This window comes from Empidonax traillii, unplaced genomic scaffold (genome assembly GCF_003031625.1).
Source record: "Empidonax traillii isolate 1590-97213 ecotype Southwest subspecies unplaced genomic scaffold, ASM303162v1 scaffold1380:size119256, whole genome shotgun sequence".
NCBI lineage: Eukaryota > Metazoa > Chordata > Aves > Passeriformes > Tyrannidae > Empidonax > Empidonax traillii.
The window spans coordinates 44,639-68,503 of NW_020956573.1; the positions used below are offsets into that span (position 1 = coordinate 44,639).

Consider the following 23,865-nt stretch of genomic DNA (forward strand, 5'->3'; position numbering starts at 1 on the left):
TAGCTGAGGTGTTGCAGCAGCTATTTATCACTCGCAGGATCACTGCTGGAGCAGATGGCTGCTGCAGGCACTGCTGTGGAGACATCTCTGTGGTGGGACCAGGAGCAGGAAGGTTTAAATCTGAGCATTAATTTGGGAAGGGACGTCTTCTGTGGAAAAGGATTTGGGATCAGCAACATTTCTTAGGGTACTTAGCAAGATTTTTCAGAAGGCTTCAGTGAGAGTGCAGCCCTCACCTTTTGAATGAGATTATGCCTTATGCCTCTTGATTTTGGTGGGAATTAGTTAAACAGTGATTAAAAAAATAGTGCTTGAGCATTTACCAAAACCACTGTGACACACCCAGAAGAAATCTCTTCTTACACAGGGGCTCTCCACAGGGAATATCAGGTTGTGGAATGTCATGTGGCCAAAGCCATACAGCAAACTAAGGACAACCCACCACGGTACTCATGGTAGGATGGTTCCCTGCACTGCTTTTCCATTACCAGCAAAGCCAGAAATAGTCCCTTCCTGTGCCCCAAAAAGGCCAGGAGTGCTGGGGATGTTACACCACAGTTTATTCCAGCCCCTCGTGAGATACCAAAGCCATTCCTTGCCCCTTTAATAGTCCTGAGAAATCAGACTTGGCACAAGTGCCAGGGGAGGGAGAACAGCCCTGATTTTTCCAGCTATATTTGGACCTGAGGAGGTTCCCCCCCCCCCCTTTCTTCCCCCTGTTTCTGCAACAATGGCTGGTTCATTTTCCACAGCGATCCCTCTCCTCTGGATGGTGATGAGGGATGTGGCAGAGGAGTCTTTCCCTACCCAGAGCTGAGGGCCAGCTGTGACAGAGACCCTTTCTCCATCCTCTCCATGTACCATCTCCACTCTCCAAGGGGCCTTTTCCTGTTGCCTCCAGGGATACAGGGATCTCCCTGACAGAGCAGTGAGGACGAGGCATCATCCAGAAGACAGGGGATATTGTTGTCTGCCTTCAGCCTCTGTTTGCCTCCTTTTTCCCCTTTGGGAAAAGTTTCCAAACAATGACCTATGCTTAGAAGATGACTAAGCTGAAATAGTTTCAGTGGTTTCTGTTTTCCAGCAGCATGAAGGAGGTAGAAGACAAGCTGGTGGCTCTTCTCCAGGCACAGCAAGATGGGGTGCCTTTGCCTCATCATCATTCCCATCTATAAATAGGTGCTGAAGCATTTGTGGCCTTTCAGTAAGGGCTTAGAGAAAGAAGAAAGTCTCAGAAATTGTGTGGCAGCTCCTGGGGGCAAGGGAAGAGAGGCAGCCAAAAAATTCTTAGGGTTCTCCAGACCAGTGTCCTTAAAAATCTGTCATGTGGGAAAGGGCTGAGACAGGATGAAAGGCTGGAAGAGGATTCACTTTGTACAGCAATAGAGATGGGTCTGGCTAAGAAACTGAGATTTTTCTCATATTGAGATACCAAGTTTTGGGGTCAGGGAGGATGGATCTGTGTTGAACCTTTGCCTGAGAGGAAAAGTTCTTTGGAGCGGGACCGGCCCCTGTTGGAAAAACTCACCATGAATAAAATAAATACAGTTAAAATAAACTGCAAGGTCAGTGCTGAAGGCTGGAGAAACTATCAGGACCAACAAGGAGGCATTTTTTTCTCCTTTAAACTGGTGCAAATCATGTGATCTCACAAATCAGCTCTTAACAAAAATGCAGGTGACCCATTTTTGTTCCTCTGGCAGAGGCACTCAGTGTTATTTTAACAGCTGTGGAGCCCCCCTGAGATTTTATCCTATCTAGGTGCCATCAGGAAGCAACTGCTGACATATTTAAGGCACTGAAAAGTGCAGTCACTAGCAACTATTTCTGTCAAAGCAAATGGCCACATACATTACCTGCTGATGTTCTTTTCTTAATGACTAAGCAAAGGTAACACATCCAATGTGCTGAGTCAGCAGAGGGTCACTGCAGCTTCTGTAATTGCCTGTCAGGGTTTAGTCCCGAGGGTTTTGGTCAAAGTCCTTCAATGTTTGGGCTTTATTCAGGGGCACCATCATCAGAGAGAAACCCCTCGAGGCAGAGTGGGATCTGTCACCTCCATTTGGCTGCACTGAACTGGGAGCACTGGTGAGAACAAACTCCCATGGAGGGAAAAAAAAAGGATAATCAGCACTGGGAAATGTAGAAACCACAACCCAAGCTGACAGTGGCAGGTCCCTACCAGGGGGGTAAGAGCTATTTTGTGCCCAGGGGGAGAGGCAGGGCTGAGCCCCAGCAACAGCTTGTGCTGCAAAGGTGAGGGAAAACTCCCTGCAGGCTTCAGTCCCCGAATTTTGGTCCACAAGACCAGGGTCAGTGACATGCAGCTGGTCTCCAGATGATGTTGGGGAACATCCTGTGGTGGTGAGGAAGGTCGTGGCACTTGCATGAGAATATTCAGAGCCTCGCAGACCAAAGTTTGGGAACTGTTGTTCCATAAACTGTTTCCAAGGAAACAGCCTGTTGAGGTGGAATTTGTCTTTTCACGCGTGCAGATCACTTAGCCAGGTGCTCTCTGGGCACAAATAAGAATAAAACATGAATAATAACGAAAGAACGTGACAGCAGCGATTATCAGCAGGTCCTGAGGGCTGCAGAAATGCCCTCAGAGCAGCCTGAGCACACCAAGCATGCCCAAAGCCAACAACATCCTCCTGTTTTTGGCAGGTCCTACTCGATTCTGAATACCACATCCTCCCCATCCCTTCAAGGCTTCATGGATGGAGCTCTGGAGAGAAGACAGCAGGAGGACCAAGGACCTGGGGATGCAGGGCCACTCACCATCATCTGCCAGAACGTGCAGGTAGGGACCCCCACACCCCTAAATCACACACAGCCCTTAGGGACAAGCTTCCAGCCACTGGGTTTTCCAAAAAAAAAAAAAAAAAAAAAAACCACAACTATGCCCTGGTCTCTTTTCATTACCTGCAGCTCAAGTTCTCTGCAAGCTTTTGAATGGCACAATTAACCACAGTTAACCACAATGTCTTCTTAATTGAAGACATTGCTGTCCCCAAACTGGCTCTTAAGAGGGGGTGCTCCCTTCGGCAGTTTTTACACCACCATAAATTTACCAATATTATAAAGAGTTTCATAAATCCATAAAAAATCATAAATGCAGAAGACTTTCCTGTAGCGGGCAAAGCAAGAAGTGCCTGCTCTTGACTCCCAGATCTCAGCAAACCCCTTGCACTTGGATGAAGGTCAAATATCCTGTGATTTCCCTTCCAGCCCCTGAGGATAACCAGCCAGCCAGGGCCTCAGAAACGCTGCCTGTTTGTCTGCAGGCACGGGGAAAGGATGGATGTGGTTTTTGGGAAGTACTGGTTGTCCCAGTGTTTTGATGCCAAAGGTGAGTCTGCTCTGGGGTCTCCCAGCTTTAAGAGGGAGGAAGGAGTGGGGGGAAATCTTAGCCTGTGGTTTCCTAACACAGATTGATGTTTTTTGGGGTGGCAGGGCTGCAGTCAGAAGCAGAAACAAATGCAGCCATGATGTTAGTAATCAGTGTTCAGGGAAAACATTCACTGCCATCAGGAAAATATTTTCCACAGCTGGCTACCAGTGCTAAATGAAAATAACTCCACTACAGGTACAGCTCAGAGAGGCTTTTGGGGCAAAAACTGGTGTTTTCAACTCAGTAATATGCTTGGTTTCAGACTTTAATTAAACTGTAAGTCCAGGCTTTGTTGCCATTAGAACTGATCAGAAATTTGTCCAGAAAGTCTTTTTTTATATTTAAAACATAGAAATCAATGTCTTGTAGCCAAAGGATGATTCCACAACTGCCTTCTTTCCAACCTCTGGCTGCAGAGCTCTGACATTTCAGCCTCCTTTAAGAGTGTAACACTCAGGGGGGAAAACTGTGCTAAAGGTAACTTTAAAAGCAACATAAATGCTGCTGTTTCACTTAATTATGGGAGATCCCTGGTGGTTTTACCTGGGGAAAACTGCTCAAGAGCCAGGGCAGCACCTGCAAGATGTGGGTGGGTGGGAGAGAGCAGGAGAAGGTGCGATGCTTCTGTGTCCCTCTGAAGGAATAATTCCAGCTTGGACCCTTTCCCTCCAGGAAGGTACATGCGCAGTAACCTGAATATGCCTCACAATTTACCTCAGAGAAGTGGTGGATTCAGGGATTACGAGAAGGACGCTCCCATCACCGTGCTGGGCTGCACACAGGCAAGGCTGGTTGGTGAGTCCTCCTCAGAAAAGAGCTTTGAAGCTGAAGGAGGGGAGGTTTGGATGGGATAATTAGGAAGAAATTCTTCTCTATGAGGGGGCTTTGAGGGATGCAGAGACACAAGGAAGAGGTGGAAATTTTGAGGGGCAACTCTTCTGCCTTGAACTCCACACAGTTTAAGCACAAGAGGGTCTGGTGGAGCTGTTGGAGCAGGTCCTGAGGATGCTCTGAGGGCTGGAGCTCCTCTGCTGTGCAGGGTGAGAGAAGGTTCCAGGGAGACCTGAGAACCCCTTGCAGGGCCTAAAGGGGCTCCAGGAGAGCTGGAGAGGGAACCTGGGACAAGGGATGGAGGGACAGGACACAGGGAATGGCTTCCCACTGCCAGAGGGCAGGGACAGATGGGATATTTGCCAGTGTTCTCCCCCCCATCCCCACCCTCCATCCCCGTCCCTGACTTTGTGCAGAGACACAAAACCATTTGGTAGCCAAAGAGCAGTTGCTGAGTGCTGTGCTCAGGGCAGCCTCAGTGCTCAGCACTCCCTCAGCTTCAGCTCCTCCAGGGCGCTTCCCCTTGGTCCCATCCAAAGTAGGGCAGCTAAAATTACACTTGCTTCTTTAAAGCAAAACAAATCCCAGTGCAGCAGCAGCAGCAGGATGCTGGGGCTCCACGTGGCACCGGGGTTTGCAGGGTGCCCATGGCAGCAGGGCAGTGTGGGAGCAGCCAGAGCACACTTTGCTGGTGGCACTGGAGGGGGCTGAGGGCACGACTGCAGCTGCAGGTGTGACCTTGGTGGTGCTGGAGCCGTAATTCCTCTGATGGATGAAGCCAAAGAGCAGCTTCCCCAGGAGGAAAGGGTGGTAGATCCCCCCTAAATTACCCTTCTCCTTCTAAATTACCCCACTTCTCTTGAGAGATTTACAGGTTACAGCCACTGGAGCCGAGGTCAGCCACCCCTGCTTGCTCCCACTCCTTCGCCCTGCATGTTCAAAAGGAGCAAAAATGTAATTCTTGCTTCCTACAAGCCTGTGCAGATCCCTGTTCTCCTTTGGTCCCCTTAGGCATTGCAAGAATATTAATAACCCTGATAGTGGAGCTGATTCTTATCTCATTTTCGGTGATCTCCCACCTGTGTAATGAAATGGTAATTTATACTAGAGAGGAGTGGAGCCAATTGAATTAAGCTGGGTTCGAGTTTGGTTGGATTGCTCTGATTTACAGCTTATAAACGAAATGAAATCAAATCCAAGCCCTCTGAGCACTCTGGTTGCTTTTTGGCAGGACCTGAGCAGCTCCTGGCTGGGTGGCTGCACTTTGCTGTGCCACTTGTCTCGTTTTACTCACAGGAGGTAAAACTTCCTTGCAGGTGAAGCCTTGCTAGAAACCAACACCATTGTAGACTACATCTACAGCTCCCCATCCCTGAGGTGTGTACAGACAGCACACAACATCCTGAAAGGTGAGAACCCACAGAATTCCTCTCACTGTCTGGGTAAAACGCTGATGTGGGAGACCCCAGGGAGTGGGAATTCAGGGTGAGGATTATCTGCATGGGAATATGTTTTATATCAGCACAAAAAGAACCCTTTTTTAATTGCATGTAGCTGCCAGCCAGAGGTTTACGTTCCCTGGCATATCCTCTGTCAAGTGCATATCTTAAATATTTCATCTTCCATATCCATTATTAATCAACTGATTAAAACCATTCATGAGCAATCAAACTGAAGTGGTAAAGCTGCCAAGTCTTTCTGCCTCCCTCCCCCTCTGCTTCCATTGATCCCTGGCCTCTTTTCCCCCTTTTCCAGGTATGCAACAGGAGAACAACCTGAAAATCCGAATAGAGCCAGGCTTGTTCGAGTGGACCAAGTGGGTCTCTGGGAACACACTACCTGCCTGGATCCCCCCTGTGGATTTAGCTGCAGCTACTCTAAGCGTTGATACAACCTACAGGTAGCAGAAAAGAGGGGAGGGAAAGGGTCTTTTGTAAGTTTGAGCAGTGCCTGGAAGAGCTTCTGAAGCTCCCAAAATAAACTCAGAGCGGGTTCCAAGTTTGGGTTGGAAGGGACCTTAAAGCTCACCCAGTTCCACCCCCTGCCGTGGGCAGGGACACCTTCACTGTCCCAGGTTGCCCCAAGCCCCATCCAACCTGGCCTTGGACACTTCCAGGGATGGGGCAGCCACAGCTTCTCTGGGTAACCTGTGCTAGGAATTTTTTCCACAAGCATGCCTAAAGAAACACAAAGGAACATCTCCACTGCAGGAGGAGCACGAGCCCACCCAGCTGCCTTCACCAAGTCATCCCCATCATTTTTCCCCAATTATCTCACAGCAGAAGGGTAAATATCTCATTCTCGAAGCTTAAAAATCATCACAGAGGTCCTGACACAAGTTTTGAGGTCTTAGGGAAAGAGGAGAGTTAAAGAACAGATCCTTTGAGATGAATCATAACCTGCACTTCAAACTTTATTGTTTCTTCCAGTTTACTGTGTGTGTTTTTTCTGCTCACAGACCTCATATTCCTGTCAGCAAGTTGGTGGTTTCTGAATCTTATGACACCTACATAAGCAGAAGCTACCAAGTAACAAAGGAGATCATCAGTGAATGTAAAGGCAAAGGTAAGTGCGGCAGAGAGGGGTGAAAAAAATGAGCCAGGCTGGCTGGGATGTGAATGCCAATATTCCTGACCAGCCTTTCCCTCTTAAAGGGGGGGAATTCCCATACCTGAATCTCTCCTCCCTCTCCCAGAGGCACTGCAATGTCAGAACTAGGAGTTGAAATGCATTCACCTTATGAGAAAAGCCCATAAACTCAACTAATGGGGGTATTTTAGGAATTCCTACCCAACCCAAGGGAATAAATGAGCTGTTTGCACTCTGCTGTCTGTCCCCATCAGATGGGGAGCATCTTCCCTCCCCTATCTGAGCTCCTCCTCTGAGATATATCCCCCATAAAGACCTTAAAACGTTTCTCCAAACACAATATTGAGATTTAAAAAAAAAAATCCCTAGCTGTTATTTTTTGTTCACACCATAGAAATAGGACGTTTCTAAGCTCTGGTGTTTCTACTCATTTCATCTCACTGCTCTGTCTCGAAGCTTTTACTTTAATGCTTTGCACACAAAACTGTGCAATAGCACAGTGGGGCATTGCTTTGGGAAGGATCTTGGAAATGGAAACGTAAAATTACCACAGTGGAAAAGCAGCGACTGGAATTAAAAGTGTTGCTTGTAACAGGAATTCGTGTTTGTGTAGGCAAAAAGCACCTGCTTGACAAGAACACAAGAAATCTCACTGCAATCCTTGTTTCCTTCAGAAAGCATCTAAAATCAAGCAGCACCGAGTCAACCGTTATCCTGAAAATTGAGAAATGCTCTAAATATGTTAATAAATCGCGTTTTTTCTCCCTAATGCACAGCTTGATGTGTTGTTAGGTGATAAGTTGAAACTGTTTTTTCCGACAATCTGCTTGATCTTGTGCGCCGGTGCCTAAATTTGGCTCCACCTGCCTCCTGAACCCGTGTTTCTCCCTGTATTTCAGGAAATAACATCCTGATAGTGGCCCATGCATCCTCCCTGGAGGCCTGTACCTGCCAGCTCCAAGGGCTGTCCCCACAGAACTCCAAGGACTTCGTGCAGATGGTCCGAAAGGTAATTCCCACCAAGGAGCAAAGCTCTGGCTCTGCAGAGAGAAAAGTGATTTGAAATCTGCCCAGCCAGGCAGGGACACCTTTTTGTGCCCGAGTTCCACTCATTTCAGGACTCAGGGGAGTGCAGAAGGTCGGTTTGAGGGGCTGATGGTCCGAGAGTGGCACTGCTGTAGCGGTGTGGGGTCAGGTGCCCACCTGCAGATGGGCTGGCAGTGACTCCCGTGTGGCTTTGTGGGCACCAGAGACTCCCACAGTGCCCAAAACACCCTCCCCACAGTGCCCAGGGCACTTCTGAGCTACACTTCACCCCTGAGGGCAGCTCAGCTCAATCCCTACTTATTTTTCCATCTCTTTTCCCGCAGATTCCGTACTTGGGGTTTTGTTCCTGCGAAGAACTGGGAGACACGGGAGTTTGGCAGCTCACAGACCCCCCCATCCTCCCTCTCACACATGGACCCACTGGAGGCTTTAACTGGAGGGAAACCTTACTACAGGAGTAGGCAAAGCCACCCCAGCCAGGAGAACCCAACCCACAGCCTTTGGAAGCGTTAGAGAATGTCTCTTCTCTCTTGTGTTTCACTGACAGTGGAAAAACAGTCATACCATGTCCAGGGGGGTCACACAAAGCAGCTGTTCTGGTGTTACCTCACACAGCCACAGCCATGCAAAGAGTCTCATCCACAACTAGAATACAAAAAAGGGGACTGATTGGAGGGAAAAAAAAAAAAAAGGTATTAAAATACAGGTTGGAAGGTCTTGCACAGCCCCAGAGCCTGTGCTGAGCCGTTCTCCCACCTGGCAGGGAGCTCTGGGGACACTTTCACTGCCATCTGCACCCCGTTAGGAACACGTAGCACTGTGTCAGTGGAGTATTCAGGATGCTGGGGCTGGGTTGGTTTTTTTTTTCCACTGCTGTTTTTGCAGAGCATTAGCAGGCTTGTCCAGCACCACGTGTGAGCCCCCCCCCCCAAATTCTCAGCACCTTTTTCCACCACCACCAGCTGCAAAGGAGGGTCCAGCACCAGGTTGTTCCTCTCCTCTGTCTGAGCACTGTGGTGGGGGTTGTGCTGGATGCAGAGACTGATGGATGTTGATCTGCACTGCAGGACAATCCCAAATTTCCCATCAGTTATGGATGAATTTTGAGCATCAAAAGTTGTTGTGAACAAAGACTGGGAGCAGCTTCTTTTAAGTGGAGATAAAATAAGCCTATTTCAACCCAACCTGGAGGGCTTAGAAAGTTCAGGGTTGGGTGGTTTTTTTCCCTTTACTTTGGTCATTGAAATCCACCCTTGTGCACAGACACAGCCTAAAGCATTTGTGCCATTTCAGTTCCCTTCAGAAAAGGCTTTTCCCCTTTTATACTGAGATTTTGTGCTGCTCATTTACACAGGGGTGGCTTTCTGTCGCTTGGGAGATGATGTTTTTTTTTTTTGTCAGCCCTGGTGAGATTCTGCAGTAAGCAGCTTTCTCCAGGAGGTCATGATGGACTCAAAAAGATGCTGGAATTCAGTGCTTTGCTTCCTCATCCTTAATTTCCAAGTGCCATGTGTCATAAACACAAAGCAGCTGGAAAAAAAAAAAAAAACAGTACAGTTAAATTTAGGAGCAACTTGCTTTGGCCTGTTAAAATGCTATTTATCCAGTGGGGGAAAAGTTAGGATTTTGGGAGAAGGGGAAGAGGAGAGTTTCCATCTTCAACTAAAATCTTTGGAATCACAAGAGGGGTCCTCCTGGTGGAAGAGCCTGCAGGATGCCAATCCCAGCTGTGTCACAGGAGGATGCAAAATCCACCACAGTGGGTAGTTTAGAGAATAAAGTGGCATCAGAGCACAGTTTTTTTTTTTTTTTGGATTAGAATTATCTAAGTCATCAGCCTTGGATGAAAATGTTGCTGCAGACACTTGTATGGATCTCATCACTGTCAGAAGGTACTTAAAAATGTGTTGAAGTGGGATGAAAGAGATTTAGGCAAAGCCCTTTCTTGGTTTGAGCCATAAATCTGAGTATTCCCAGAAACAGAATCATCCCAGAGTGGTTTGGGTTGGAAGGGACCTTAAAGCTCCTCTCATTCCACCACCCCTGCCGTGGGCAGGGACTCTTCCTACTAGACCAACATCCAGCCTGGCCTTGGACACTTCCAGGGCTGGGGCATCAACATTTCACTGAGAAACAAAGAGTAAAAACAAATTAATAACAAAAAATAGCATAAAAAGATGTTCAGATGTACCAGGAAAGACATTCCAGCATCCTTCTGTCCTGCCTTTCCTCTGCAAAAAGTGTCAGAGCCCTCACTTGAGACATGTGAGTGGCACACAGGTCAAATTTGATGCAGGTTTAATATTCACAGATCAGAGCTGGCTTTGTGGTGATTTATTTTAAGCTCTCCAGCCTTCAGCAGGACTGCTCTCACCTCCACCAGGACACAACCAAGCTGCCTTCCCAGCAGCCAGAACGAACCAGGAGGCACAAACTGCAATTCCCTCTTCCTAAAGGAGGCAAAACTGGGAGACAGCAAACCCAAAGGGGTTTAGCTCAGCTTCTCTTTGGGTTTGTGGAGCTTGAACACCAGATCCTGTACATATTTCCAGCTCATCCTGTGCAAAATCCCGTCCACTGGCACCATCTCCACGGGAATATTCTGGGGTTTATCCCTTTCTGACTGTGTTAACACACCGTGGGCCACTTGTAAGTGCATTATTATAGCAGGGATGTAACTGCAAAGTCAGGGAGATGATTCATGAGGCGACAGAGCAAACTGCTCCTAGCCAGGTTAATTTTTAATTGTAATTTAAGCTGGTTTTGGCTGTGTACAGACACCCTGAGGAGCATCTCTGGCTTGTTTTCCTCCATGCTTAAAAAACTAAAAGTAGTTGACAATCACACCACAATAAATTTGGTTCCTGATGTGGAATTCTCCAGGTGGCTTTTTTGTTTCGTGCTGGGGGCCAGCAAGATGTAATTTGGGCAATAAATAGTATTATAATATCTATTGCCTGTACAAAGCAGTGGAGGCTGCTCAGGCCCTGCTGCAGTTAAGTGACATTAAAAGAAGTTTGGGGTTTTTTGGGTTCTTTTTAAGCAGAAGCATGAAACAGAGAGGGAACAAAAACCTGAATGCACAACTTGAACGAGGTACAAGCTGCTCTTTGCATATAGTAATATAGAAGAATGTTCTGTTGGAGAAGGTAGTGGTAAAATACTCTCTTCTTTAAAAAAAAAAAAATAAAAAAAAGTATATTTTTGGATGTTTGGGAAAGTATTTTGACAACTGTAGTCTCGTCTCGAATTAAGTGTCAAGAAAGAAAAAAAATCTTATTTTCTTCTAGCATCTCGATTTCTCTTTGGGGTTTTGTGTTGTCTCACGTTGGTAAGGCTTATTTGTGGGGGGAAAAAAAAGAATAAAAATTTTTTCCTTTTACATTTTTAATTGAGAAGTTAAGGGTACAAGACAATTGCTGCTTCACTTTCACTCTGTTGCTGCTCATTAACGTGTGTTTAAGTCACTCCAGTGTTTTGTCCTAAATTTAGACTTGAATTTGATCTCTGTCAAGTCTCTTCCTTGCCTGCACTTTGAGCTGCATCAGATCCCAACAGTTTCATCAGGTTGTAGGAGGCAAACAGTTCCCAGATTTTTCCCTGATTAGGGAATAAAGCTGCCAAGAATAAATTGTTAACCCAGTATTTTCATGAATTGCAACTTAGGGGGTGGGTTGGGAAAATGAAAGAGTCAAATTGACACTGTAACCTGAAATCACAGAGCTTTGCTTTTTTATGCAAACTGAGGATCCAGACCCTAATAACTTTAAAAAAAAATAAATCATTATTTCCCTTTTCTCTCAGACTGAGCAGTTTCAGGAAGAAGTTGGCTGAGGGCAGGAGCCTCCTTGTCCCCTCTGATATTGGATTTTAATGTCAGTGTTACTGTGAGAGTGATAATTTTTATCACCAAAGAATGAGTTTGGTTTGTGGTTTGGTTTGTTTCTTAAAGAAAAAAGAGCCTGAGCACACAGGAAATTATTTTTAAGTTAAAAATACACATGAGATGGTGGTGGGGGCAGACATGCTTGAAATGGTGAATCAATGAAGAAAATAAATATAATTAAGCAGTTGGTGTGATTGGCTGCAAACACCCTAAATTGCTACTTACTGCTCACCACTTCCTCAAATACTTGTTCCCTGGGGAATATTCATGACCTGCACATGCTTCCTGACACAAAATACACAGCCAGTTCCTTTATTATTTCCCATTCAGATGTATTTTCTGAAGTTTCTCTCGGTGACATCTGTTCAAACTTGATGTTATCGACTTTTTTGGTGTTTCATTTTCAACCTGTTGTATCATTCTGTTTATTATATTTGTTTTGGTTTTTGGTTTTTTGTTTTTTTGTTTTTTTTTTAGTGTGAGCAGATTGTATTTATTTGAGGGAAAAAAATGTTGTTTGCTGTTTAAAAAAAAAAAAACCACAATAATTGTATTGCCAAAAATAGCTGTAATTACCTGTGACATCTGTATTTTTTTATTTTGGGGGTGGGAGGGGAGGGTGGTTGGTTGTTTTTAATCTCAGTTTCAAGTGCTAACAACTGTTAAAACAACCACTGCAGTTTAATTTGCTTCTGACATTAAATGGATTTCTCGGAAAGTCGGACAGAGAAAAAGCCTCGCAGGTGATTGAATAAAGATGCCAAACACCCTTCCTATTTCAGTTTTCCTCTGGAGTGTTGCTGGAATTGGAGCCGCGTTTTGGTTCCCTGCGCTGCTGGTGAAGTTCATCCATTTGACAGCAGATGGCACAAAACCATCTCGAGTTTTCCCTCCGGTTTGGAGTCTCAGCTCCTTGTTATGCCTTTTCCTCCCCACTTATTTCACGTGCGGAATGGGGGGCACAACTCCTGAACCCGAAGCACTCCTTACTTTAATTCGAATTTTTTTTTTTAATCCACCAATAGTTTTATCAGACAGAGAAACTCTTCCCTTTCAAACTCCGTGAATTCCTGACCTGCAGCTCTGTATCCCAGTAAAACTGATTAACACAGGAGCCATAACTTCTATAAATCAAAGGTACACTAATAGAATGATGCACTTCCCTGCACCCGAAAGTTTAATGGAAACAGCTGATAATAAATTAGAAGCCAAACCCAGTAATGCATTTATAATTAACCATTTTGTCCACTTCCCCCAAGCCCACATCCTGCAAGTGCACACAGCTTTTAAGCCATAATTCTTACCTTACTAAATTGAGTTTATTTTGACAGTAATAGCCATTTACACTAAATTTTGGGCAGTTGCAAAGAGAGCCCAGAAGAGGATGTGCCAAAGCCTTTTGGCAGTCACCACATGGCTGGTGGCTACACCATGAAACACATGGATAAATCTTGTGATAAATCACAGACTCAGTGGACATGGAAAGTTTTTCCAAGCCTCAGATCACTCCTGAAATAATCAGACCTGCAAGGGGAACCCAAACTGTGCCACCAGTCCTGTGGGACCTGCCCACTGTCCCCAGCCCTGCAACCCAGCAAAATTACCTTTCCCTCGTTGTTTCCCCAGGATCCCAGCAATGAGAGCCAAACAAACCTCCTGGGGCGAGAGCAGAGTGACCCAAGGACTTTTTTTTTTTTTTTTCTCCAGGGATTTAAACCACACAGATGGGTTTTCAAGCGACTTTGACTTTCTGCTGCCTCCCCATTTTTTGGGAATTAAATCCTGGACACAGTGCAGCTGTGCCATGGCTCTGCTAACCTTTTCCTGCTCCCCCTCTGTGCATCTCCGCCCTGAGGCAGAGCTGGAGGGGGAGGTCAAAGTGAAGTCCCCCCATCCTGTCACCCACCAGTTTCATTTTTGGGACCTGTGAGGTCACTGAGTTCTCAGCAGTCGCCAACACACGGGAAATGTGAGGTGGGGGGAGAGCAGAGTGGAACAGCAGCCAGAAGGGAAGGGGCAGAGACCCTGGTGGGGATGAAGTCATGGTAAATCTGCCCCCCACACACACACCCCATGCTGAAAAGGGACCTGCTGCTGCTGCTCAGCAGAGAGAGGAAGCCAACACTGCCTGCACCCAGAGCACAGCATGAGTGTCCCCAGGGTGCTGCACGCCGTGGCTCTGCTCCTCCTGCAAGGTAAGCCCTCTGGATTATCTCGTTCCATCTCCCCTTTGCACTTGGTCCAGCCTGGACAGCTCTGTTTCCAGAGTTCCAGCACCCCAGGCAGCTTTGCTGTTGATGCTTTCTGGTTGATAGCGAGATATTGTCACCCCAATGCTGAGTCTCAGCTGGCTCCTAAAGCCAGGATCTACGAGGCCAGGTCACCTCCTATCAGCTGGTGACATCCTTGAGGTCACCAAGGATTCTCCCTTAAATTTGGGCAGTGGATCACTGCTTACTTTCCATGGCTTTTGGATATCTGTGTATGCCCCTGTGTAAAGAGAGGCTGATAGAAGTCAGAATAATTAAGAAAGCACTTTAAATGCTCAGTCTCCTTGCTCCTGCTAGAGGACGTAGCTTATACCTGCTTTGCTAATCTCCTGTCTTTCATACACAGGAGAAGTGTGAGAGATTCATATTTGACTGTGTCAGACAGGGAAAGGTTTAAGAAAAAAACCAGCAAGACAGTGCTCTTTGCTCAGGATCCTGCAGGCTTCACTCCTGAGCTTTGCAGGAGAAATGAATGTGTGGTCCCTCTCCCTCCTTGCCAGATGCTGGAGCAGGAACCACAGCAGGGCTCCTGCTGTCACTTTGCTAATGCCCTCAGAAGCTTCTGCTCAGAGTACAAGCCCTCTCCCCCCTCACTGCCAGACTCCTGAAGGATGAACCTGGATCTGCTGACCACCACTGTCTGCTCTGGGCAGCACAATTAACTCAAGCTCCACTCACAGGCCAAAAATAACTCATTAGACAGGGTGTCTGTGTGGGCTACAGGTCCAAAGATTGCTCTGCTGTGAGTGCACATCTCAGAGCTGTGAGTTCTCAGTGCATTTCCTGGTGGCTCTCAGAACAGCAACCAGAGGCATGAATTGTTCTGCTCAGTGCATCCTGCAATTTCTGGCAAGAAATTGTTGCAATTGTGGATATTTTGCTGTACTTGATGCCAGATTAATTTTTCCAAGTGGGATCCACGTGGTACAAGAACAAGTGTCCCCTGGAGCTGGCACAGGAGCATCTCCCACTCCCCAGTGACTGAAGATCACAACCAGGTCCAACTGCCCCCTGTGCAGGGAAGATTCGACCTGTGAGTCACGGGCTGAACAAAGCCATGGGCTCCCATGGAAATTCCATGCATGCTCTGCTTCAGAAAAGCAAGCAAACACCCCCATTTCTTGCTCAGTCTTGCTGTTCTCACCTCCAGAGGTGTGATTTGAAAGACCCCACGCTGCTGGTGGTGACAGGAAACCACCACGATGAAGAAAGGGCCCCCCATGGAAAGCCACAGAGAACTCTCCCCTGCCACTCCAACAACTTTGCACCTCCTTCCACCAGGGCCACAAACCCCACCTTGGGTCCTTTCTCTGTTTCCAGGGGGAAAATAACAGCTCCAGTAAGGATGCCCTACAAAAGCTTCATTTCTGATGTATTTTAAACCTTCAAGAACATGAAAAGCTTTCCCAAAGCCCAGAAAGATTCATTTCCCCAAACTGCAGTGCTTGTATGCGCAGTAGGAACTTGCAGCAAAGAGCTACCTGCAAAATAAAATCAAAACACATAAAAAAAAAGGGAATGAAAAGCAAAACCCTCTTACTGACTATTTTCTTAACTCCAACCCAGGCACTGCCCTTAGTAATTTCTCCAGGGCTTGCTTTTTTCCGGAGAAGGTAATTCATTCCAGGTCAAATATTTTCACAAAATGTATTATATATCTCAGAATGTCTGGAGAGAAAAAAAAAAAAAAAAAAAAAGACATTTTACTGTAAAATGACCTGAGAGAAGAGAATGAAATTTCATTTTAGTAACCTGTGCCAGGCCAGGTTTGTGGGTCTTATCTTGGCAAGAAGTCTCCAAGCAGTTGCAGCAGGATGATTTCTGAATCAAGAAAGCCTCATTTTTCAGAGGTGCTGCAAAAAAAACCCCTTCATTGCTCAGTCTCACACACTTGCAATTCAGGTTCAACAGCTCCACAATGAAACATGGAATTATGGAATCACAGAATGGTTTGGGTTGGAAGGGACTGAAAGATCATGGAGGTCCCATAATGGAATAATGAAAACGAATGAGAAAGTACATCAAATGAATCTACTATCAATTCTTTACTTGTTAATAACATTTAATAACTAAATCTGGTTGTCCCCACTGACCTCTCTGATAACTGTGATTTATTTACGTCAGTACAACCACACGGGCGAGTCCCCCAGCGCAGAAAAACCCTTGAGAAAAGGAAAATTGCAGTATTACTGTGTCCAAACCACTATTGCTTTCCTTTAAGAGGTGTTTTTTTTCTCCCCTCCGGGCTGTGGCAGGGGGGTTTCCAGGGGCTGCCAGTGAAAGTTCAGTGACTCTGAAGGAAGGAGAAGACCTGAAGCTCCGCTGCACCTTCAGCACCCTCAGCAGCACCAACAGCTCTGCCCTGCAGTGGTTAAACCCTCGAGGTTTCACTATTTTTCTGAACGGCCAGCAGGGTAAGTGAGTGTGAAAAGCACTTTCCACGGAGGGTGGGGGGTCACCCAGCGTGGGCTGTCCCAGCTCCCAACCCGCCACCCGACCACTCGAGGGGCTTTTCCACTGCACCCCTTTCTGGCAGGAGGCTGATGAAATGGAAACCACCACCCCCCAGGAGTGGTCTGGCGCTGGAGATTTTAGCAGTGAACTGCAGTTTCCCCCCACAGCACCCAGAGCTCAGCACTAAAACCCCACTCTGACCCCACAGAGGTGCCTGAAAGCGCCAGGCACCCTCCTGCTCCCCAAGGAACTGGGTGTGGAGCATCAGGAGAAAGTTTTTAGGAACAAGCAGTGATTTCTTGGATGTGCTGACAAAGCCAAAGCTGCAGTTCCTGCATTCCTTTCCACTCCTCACACCTAACCTGTCTCTCCTCCTCTTGGACCAAACAGCTCTGTAAGGTGAGCACTGCTTTGGCCTTCCCTATTTACACAGTGCCCAGACAGCATTCCTTGTTAAATCCTGTATGTTTTAATAGTAACAACAACTGGGATTTATCCAAATTAGGTACCCAACTCACGTTGAAACTGCCCAAGTCCTCCTAGATTGCTCTGGGAATGACAGCCACCAAACCAGCTCACTGATGCTTCCCTTAAATATTGCCAATATTTCTAAGCAGAATATGCCCTGAGTAACTGCTGTTCCTATTTACTCAGTTGCAAGAGCAGGTGGGATGAGTGTTGATCAGCAATTTGAAGTGACTCACACCTGTATGGATTTGGAACTGTTTCCTGGGGGATCCAAGAGTCCAAGTTCGGTATTCTCAGTGTGTGAACCGTCCCCTCTCCATCAGTTACCTCTATTTTTGACATATTTTACACCACAGAAGTAGGCAAGGGTAGCAAAACCCCTTTATTTATGCAAGTTCTTTATGCCCACAAACTCTTTCTAAGCAATTTTAGACCGAGACACTTGATTCTGTCCCTGTCCAGTTTTAAACATCTCCACCTTTTAAGCTTTAGTTCTTCTGATTCTTGAGTTTTTCTGTGCTGACACAACAATTTAAGAAGGGTAGGGAAAGGACATATCCATGGGTACCTATAGCAGCAGATTTTAACCCAAGTGAACAAAACTTCCATAACCTGAGGATTCCCCCCATAATTCCAACATCCCACAGTCATCCTTCAGTCAGACATGTGATACAACACCCACGTGGACCAGGGTTTGCAAAGCATTTGGATCCTGGATAAGTCAGGCACACCAAATATTTTGTATTACAAAAGAAAACTGTCCTTGTTTAAGGAGAAACCGAACCTGACCCTGCACATGGAAGTTTTTAATTTTCCATTCTGAGTCACCACAGGGAGCCTCTGTCACGTGGATTCTCCAACAAGCCACTTTGTGAATCAGTTCCCTCCAGTCTCACTGCAGCTACAAATACTCCAAGTCTGACATCCTGGGGAATCTCAGAATTGTTGAGTATTTAATCCCTTTGAAATTGCTGTGATTTTCTCCAGGCTCTGTATTTTTACAAAGCCTCAGCTGAAAAAAAAAAAAAAATTGAAAATAAAAATGTAGGTTTTGAGGTCTTTTTCTCCCTGTGGCTGGTGCACACCCCCAGTTTCGGTTCATTCTGAGGGCAGAAAGTTACACTTTCTGTGCTGCAATTGTGGGAAAGATCCAGGAACTTGGCCTGACCTTGAGGGATCCTGTAAGTCATCCAGCAGGAGGGATGAAATAAAGACTAGAAAGTCAAGAGAGAGAGAAAGGGAACTGTACAGCAGAGTAGAGATATCCTGGGAGATGGTTTCATTGAAAACTGCTCTGTTACATTAAGTGTGGAGGAATTTTTAAAAACTGAATTATAAAAACCATCTTCACTCGTCACTGCTTTGATTATTTGCCTTCCTCTTATGCACCAACACACATGGCACGCTGGGTTTTGTTTTCCTTACAGTTTTAAGAGACAGGAGGTACAAACTCCTCCATTATTCCAAGGAGGAATTATCCATCCAGCTGTCCCAGGTCACGGTGCACGACGAGGGCTCCTACAAATGCTTCTACTACGGCAGACCCTTCCAAAGCAAGGCCCAGCCTGTTGAGGTGTTGGGTAAGTCCCTTCCCCTGCTTGTTCCAGAGGAGCAGGACGACAGAGCCAGCTCCTCAGCTCCAGGTCTGCAGTTTTTGCATGGAATTTGATGGTGCTTAAGACAACAGCGTCCTGCTCTGAGCTCAGCCCCACCAGACACTGCTCTGAGTGCGACCATTCATCAGGCTGAGTGGAAAGATAACTGATAGATATATATATATAACTGATTCTAAATCTTCCTGCTGCAGCTGCTCCTTCTAACCCAGCACTGGAAGTCTCCCAAGACACAGAAAAGGGCATTACACTGTCCTGCCACACCCAAGGATGCAAACCCCAGCCCCGGGTCAGCTGGCTGCTGGACAACGGGATGGAGCTCCCAGGTGAGTGTTCAAGGACCGGGCTTTGATCACCAGCAGTTTCTTCTTATCAGCCTTGGGCAGCTTAAAAGTAGCGGAGGGTGAAACACCTTCTGCAACACATCAGTTTGGACTGTTACTCATGCCCTACTACTCCTTTAGTACGACTTGGTGCAGGTTTGGAGGTGGCTCAGCATTAAATCTCAGTGTCTGTGCAAGGGAGAGGCTCATCTGCTTGGCTCACACTCAGCACAGAACAGCAACACTTGGCACCAAAACCCCTGGAGAGGGTGAGATCCCACTGGAGTAAAATGAGCCCAAATCAGGGAAAAAAAAAAAAAAAAANNNNTTTTCACAGTGATATTCTAAAACCAGGGGTTTCCTCAAACTAGAAACAACCTTAGTTCTGACCTGACAAAGTGAATTATTTGTGGCATCTCCATAAACCAAACAATGCATTTCTCCACTTAAAACAATTGTGCTCTTCCTTTTTGAAGGTTTAGAGTGACTCTCCTTTCCATTCTCAGCTTTAATCACTTCCTGCAAATATTTATACTAATCAGAAAGCAGCTAATAAATCTTAATTACCAGCATCGCTTGAGTTCCACCAGGGCTCAGCAGGGGCAGACCAGCCATAATTACTGAGCTGTTGCTGACAAAGATTATTTTCTTCCCAGCAAAAAAACACTCTGAAAGCCTTTGGAGCTCTTACATGACCCTGCTGGGGATGGAAAAGAGGGTTGGGAAATACTGGTCTGTGTGATACAGTGAGTTATCTGCAAAAGTTGATTTGGAAACAAGGAATTTCTTCCATTTAAGGACAACAGATCAAGGGAAAGAATCAGAACCTGCACATTACAAACAGTCAGTCAAAATTATTGTGCCACCACATCTAAAATGCCTCCCTCTCCACCAGGGCTATTCAAACACAGCTCTGTGTCACATGAAATACATCTTTATTTTTCCAAATCATATAAACACAGTCAGCGTCACCTGGAGGAGCAGGAGCTCCATCAGACAGGTTACACAGCTCCCCCTAATTCATTCTGGCGAGGCAGTGAATCTTTGTGTTTGACTTCCCCCAGCTGGAAAAGCAGAAAAGCCAAACCTGCACTGTAGGGATGATGGAGGACTGTTACAGAAATATTTATTTAGCACAAATGGAACTATTGCCCATCAATATTCACTGTGTGTGTTTATCGACGTGCCCAAATATTGCACAAAAATCTTTTTTTTATTATTATTTTTATGTTTGGGGCGACAAATCCACAGCTGTTAAGACACCAATTCAATGCCATTGGGTGTCACATAGAATGGAAAATTTTCTAGATCCCAGCTGTGCTGCAGAGCACAGAGAATCCCAGAATAGCTGGGGTGGGAAGAGACCTCTGGAGATCATCCAGAACAAGGCAGGGTCACCTGGAGTAGGTGACACAGGGACACATCCAGCACAGCACAGTGAAGCAGATCAGACCTGAAAGGGTTTTCATTAAATTGCCCTTGACTAGAAAACACTGAAATGTTTCCTTAAACGTGTAGGTGACACCAAACACAAGCTGGGAGCTGATGGGAAGAAATGGAGCACAACCAGCACCTTGACAGTCCTCTCCCACGGGCCCAATGCCACAGCCAGCTGCATCATCCACCACCCAGCGCTGAGGGAAGAGAAGCTGATGGCATCTTTCCACTTCCAGGACCTTCCAAGGACGGGTACTGTGAGCTCCTTCCCACTGTACTGCTCCAAGGTGGTCAGAATTGCACAGATACACTGGGAAAGGTGAAGCCCAGAGTGTCCTGCCCTGTGTGTGGAATGTGTTTTCAAAGGAGAAGGCTCCCCTGGGGCAAAAAGGATTTGCAGTTCTTCCTCAGGGTCAGGTCTCTGCTCTGAGACACCCACTGAATAGTGCTTCACCTTCACTTTATTCCTCATTTCACGGCATTAAATACATTCAGAGGGCAGAGAAAGTGAGGGTGGGAGAGTAGGACTGTGAGTGCAACCCCAGATCAGACAGAGAACCCAAACAGCCCTGAGCATGGAGCTCACAGGGCAGGTTTAGCTTTCCCAGGATCAGATCGAGTAGCAAAGGGTGTCTTCTGATTTATGTCGTGTTTGGGGGGGCTTCCTTTAGGATCCAAACAACCAACCAGCCCTCCTGCAGCACCAGAGGGTCCAGCAGGCACCAGCTCAGCACCTACCCAGCAAAACCTCCCAGCAGATCTCACATCTGATTGTAAGTTTGGACTCTTCTACGTGAATTTACCAAACCAGGGTGGGAGTGCTGCAAGAACAGTTACATCTCGTGCCACAAAGAGCTGTGGAGCATTAAACACAGCATTTATTGCCTGCTTTCTCAGTTTCCAGCCATGCAAGCAGCCAAAGTATCTCTTAGATCCAGGCTGGGATCCTCTGGGTGGGTTGCACTAGATGGCACTGTGCAACAACACAAATCCGTGCCTGTACCAGGCTGCGATTACTGAGTTGTTTCCAGCAGAATCGAGAGCTCCACTGCCCAAATTAGTTGGCTAAGGGTTTTTGTGCCCTCTTAGCATTGGAGGCCCTGCAATGAAAAGTCACTTGCTGCTTTAGAAATGCAGGAGCTCTTTGTTTGTTTTTGTTTAAAAGCGCTACATTGGTGATTACAAACGTCCTGATAAACAATTCATGCACGTGTTGATAAACACACATGGAAGGGGAGCTTGAACCTTTTAAGAGGGGGTTGGAACTCGATGGTCTTTAAGGTCCTTTCCAACCCCAAACCATCCTGTGACTGTGTGCCTTTCACAAGGTGTGCTCCCATACCTGAGAGGGAGCAAAATGCAAAGTTTTGGTACATCATCATCATCATTTCAGCTTTACAAATCAAAGTGAACTACACAAGGATTTATTGTCTGCGTCCAAAAGAAAGTCAGAACTCGTCTCTCTGTCCGTGCAGGGCTTGAAGGATCATCAGCTTCGTCAGGAGATGAAGAATTGGGAGGTCCATCAGGTTATGGTGACCTCAATGGTATGATTTACATCATCAGACACCGGGGGTGGTGGCAAAGGACAGGGATTGTCACGCTGGGACTGCACCACTGGGGGCTGGGAAGACACTAAAGGAGTAGTCAGGGTTATGAACACCAAAATACTTTCTTCAAGGAGAAGGATACACCCTCATTCCTGGTTTTTCCAGCAGAGGAAGCAAACTGATGGACAGGGAAAGCCCCCAAATGACCAAAGATTCAAAGCTCAGCTTTGTTTTAATTCGGCTGTAAATGGGAACCATTGAGTTCCAAAATGTGTAAGGGACTCTGAGGATTTTCTGTTCCCAGAGTTTCAGATTTACCCAAAATCCAGCACTAGGGGACTGAGCACAGAGCTCTAAGCCAGGGGAAGTCCCAGGTGCTTCAAAGCTGCTGGGAAAACATGAATTTCTTAAGCATCCCTTTGGCCTTCAGAGAAATATTGTTCTCCTTTCCTTTCCTTTCCTTCAGGGACTGAGACAGCACCCAAAGGAGATGTCACAACAGAGGAACTCCCCAGGACAGAAGCCCCACTGCCACGTGAAAATGCAACTGTGATTTCCATCTTCACTGTTGGTAGGGACTCCTTAATGAGCTTCCAAACACAAAATGGGAATTCTGACACTCTCTGACCACACTTCCCCCTCCAAACCCTTTTGTCAGTGCACCAAGGTAGTGCTGGCTTGTAATTCTGGGGGGAGACCACAGAAACACAGCCATTTGTATCATCTAGGAAATAAAAAAAGCGAAATTTTGCTGTTTGTTGTGCCAGAGCACAAGTCCACTGATTTCTATCAGCTTTTCTTATTCATATTATTAAAAAATTGACCTCATGTCCCAAAATGAAGTCAAATAAGGTGAATTCTGCTCTTCTGTCATGTTCATCTGGCCTAGTTCAGGTTATTGTGTTAATTAGCAGAGGCTCACAGAACATTTAACGACACAAACACCCCTCTGCCTCTGTTACAGAGCAAGATCCCAAATCCAAAGGCATCATAAAGAAGGAGAAGAACCTCTTGCTGCCAATCCTGGTGGCTGCCCTGATTTTCGTGCTGCTCATCATTGTCCTTCTTTTCATGATGAAGCTGAAGAAAGCTCATGGAGTGTGGAAGAGAGGTGGGTGATTTCCCTGGAACGCTGACCATGGAATTGCTGTGTCAGGCCTGTCCCTGAGCTGGTCAGGCTGATTGAACCCCCATTTCATAACTAGTCCCTCAGGATTTTCCTGCTCAAGGCAGAGGGTGAGAAGGAGCGGTGGGGAAAAAACCCTCATCATCTTAATTACATTTGTTTTCTGTGCAGAAAATGATGTTTCAGAGCAGACACTGGAGAGTTATAAATCCAGATCTAATGAGGACAGTCCAGGCCACGAGAAGAATGGACAAGGTAAAAAGCTTTAACCAGCGTAAACTAATTCCTGTTGGGGCATTGCTGCAGATAATGATAAATAATAAATAATAAATAAATAAATAAATAAATAATAATTAAGAATAATAACAAATAATGTATGTTTGTGTTTCAGTTGCCAATCACAAGCCCAACCTGCAATATGTAACTGAGGGATATGGGGAAACCACCCCCAAGAATCCAAGTGACAAAACCACTGCAATAAGTGAGAAAATGTTTGCATGTGGAAAGGAAACAGATGTGTAGCGATGGGAAACCTGTACCATGGGCAGAAACACCCCTTTTTCCTCATGTCAAACATCTCGGGTGTCATGATTTTAAGGAGCAGGAGCAGCAGCAGCAGCTGCTCTCCATCCTAAAGCCAACTGGGACTGCTTTTATTAAACAGCAGGACAGGTAGATGGGACTGGTGCTCCTGGAAACCTGTCAGCAATTCGCTGGTTCACCTGTAATCCTCAGAGGATTTCATTATCCACTGCCAGAAACTGAGCTCATCAATCCCATCCCAGATCCCACCAGCAATGGGGGTCCTCTGGAGATATTCTGTCCTGTGCAAGGATAACATTTCTCACCTGTGCAAGGATAACATCCCTCCCTGCTC

The 23,865-nt window shown here is 46.3% G+C and overlaps 2 protein-coding genes across 2 annotated transcripts in view; both read left to right on the forward strand.

The window, feature by feature from the left end:
- UBASH3B (ubiquitin associated and SH3 domain containing B) overlaps positions 1-9,394 on the forward strand; it is a 53,701-nt gene extending 44,307 nt beyond the window's left edge. Inside the window, exons 7-14 of the mRNA XM_027906963.1 lie at positions 2,668-2,803; positions 3,232-3,352; positions 4,067-4,189; positions 5,542-5,634; positions 5,981-6,125; positions 6,684-6,790; positions 7,714-7,823; positions 8,185-9,394. Of these exons, the coding sequence (XP_027762764.1) occupies positions 2,668-2,803; positions 3,232-3,352; positions 4,067-4,189; positions 5,542-5,634; positions 5,981-6,125; positions 6,684-6,790; positions 7,714-7,823; positions 8,185-8,322 (973 nt within the window). The 3' untranslated portion in view covers positions 8,323-9,394. The remainder of the gene's footprint in view (positions 1-2,667; positions 2,804-3,231; positions 3,353-4,066; positions 4,190-5,541; positions 5,635-5,980; positions 6,126-6,683; positions 6,791-7,713; positions 7,824-8,184) is intronic.
- Positions 9,395-13,893: 4,499 nt separating this feature from the next.
- Positions 13,894-23,688, forward strand: CRTAM (cytotoxic and regulatory T cell molecule). Its single transcript, XM_027906962.1, has 11 exons — positions 13,894-13,942; positions 16,273-16,431; positions 18,367-18,519; positions 18,747-18,878; positions 20,394-20,564; positions 20,984-21,085; positions 21,788-21,859; positions 22,329-22,433; positions 22,827-22,973; positions 23,160-23,243; positions 23,380-23,688. The coding sequence occupies exons 1-11, from the start codon at positions 13,894-13,896 to the stop codon at positions 23,508-23,510; spliced, it is 1,305 nt and encodes a 434-aa protein (XP_027762763.1). The 3' UTR covers positions 23,511-23,688.
- Positions 23,689-23,865: the final 177 nt, after the last annotated feature.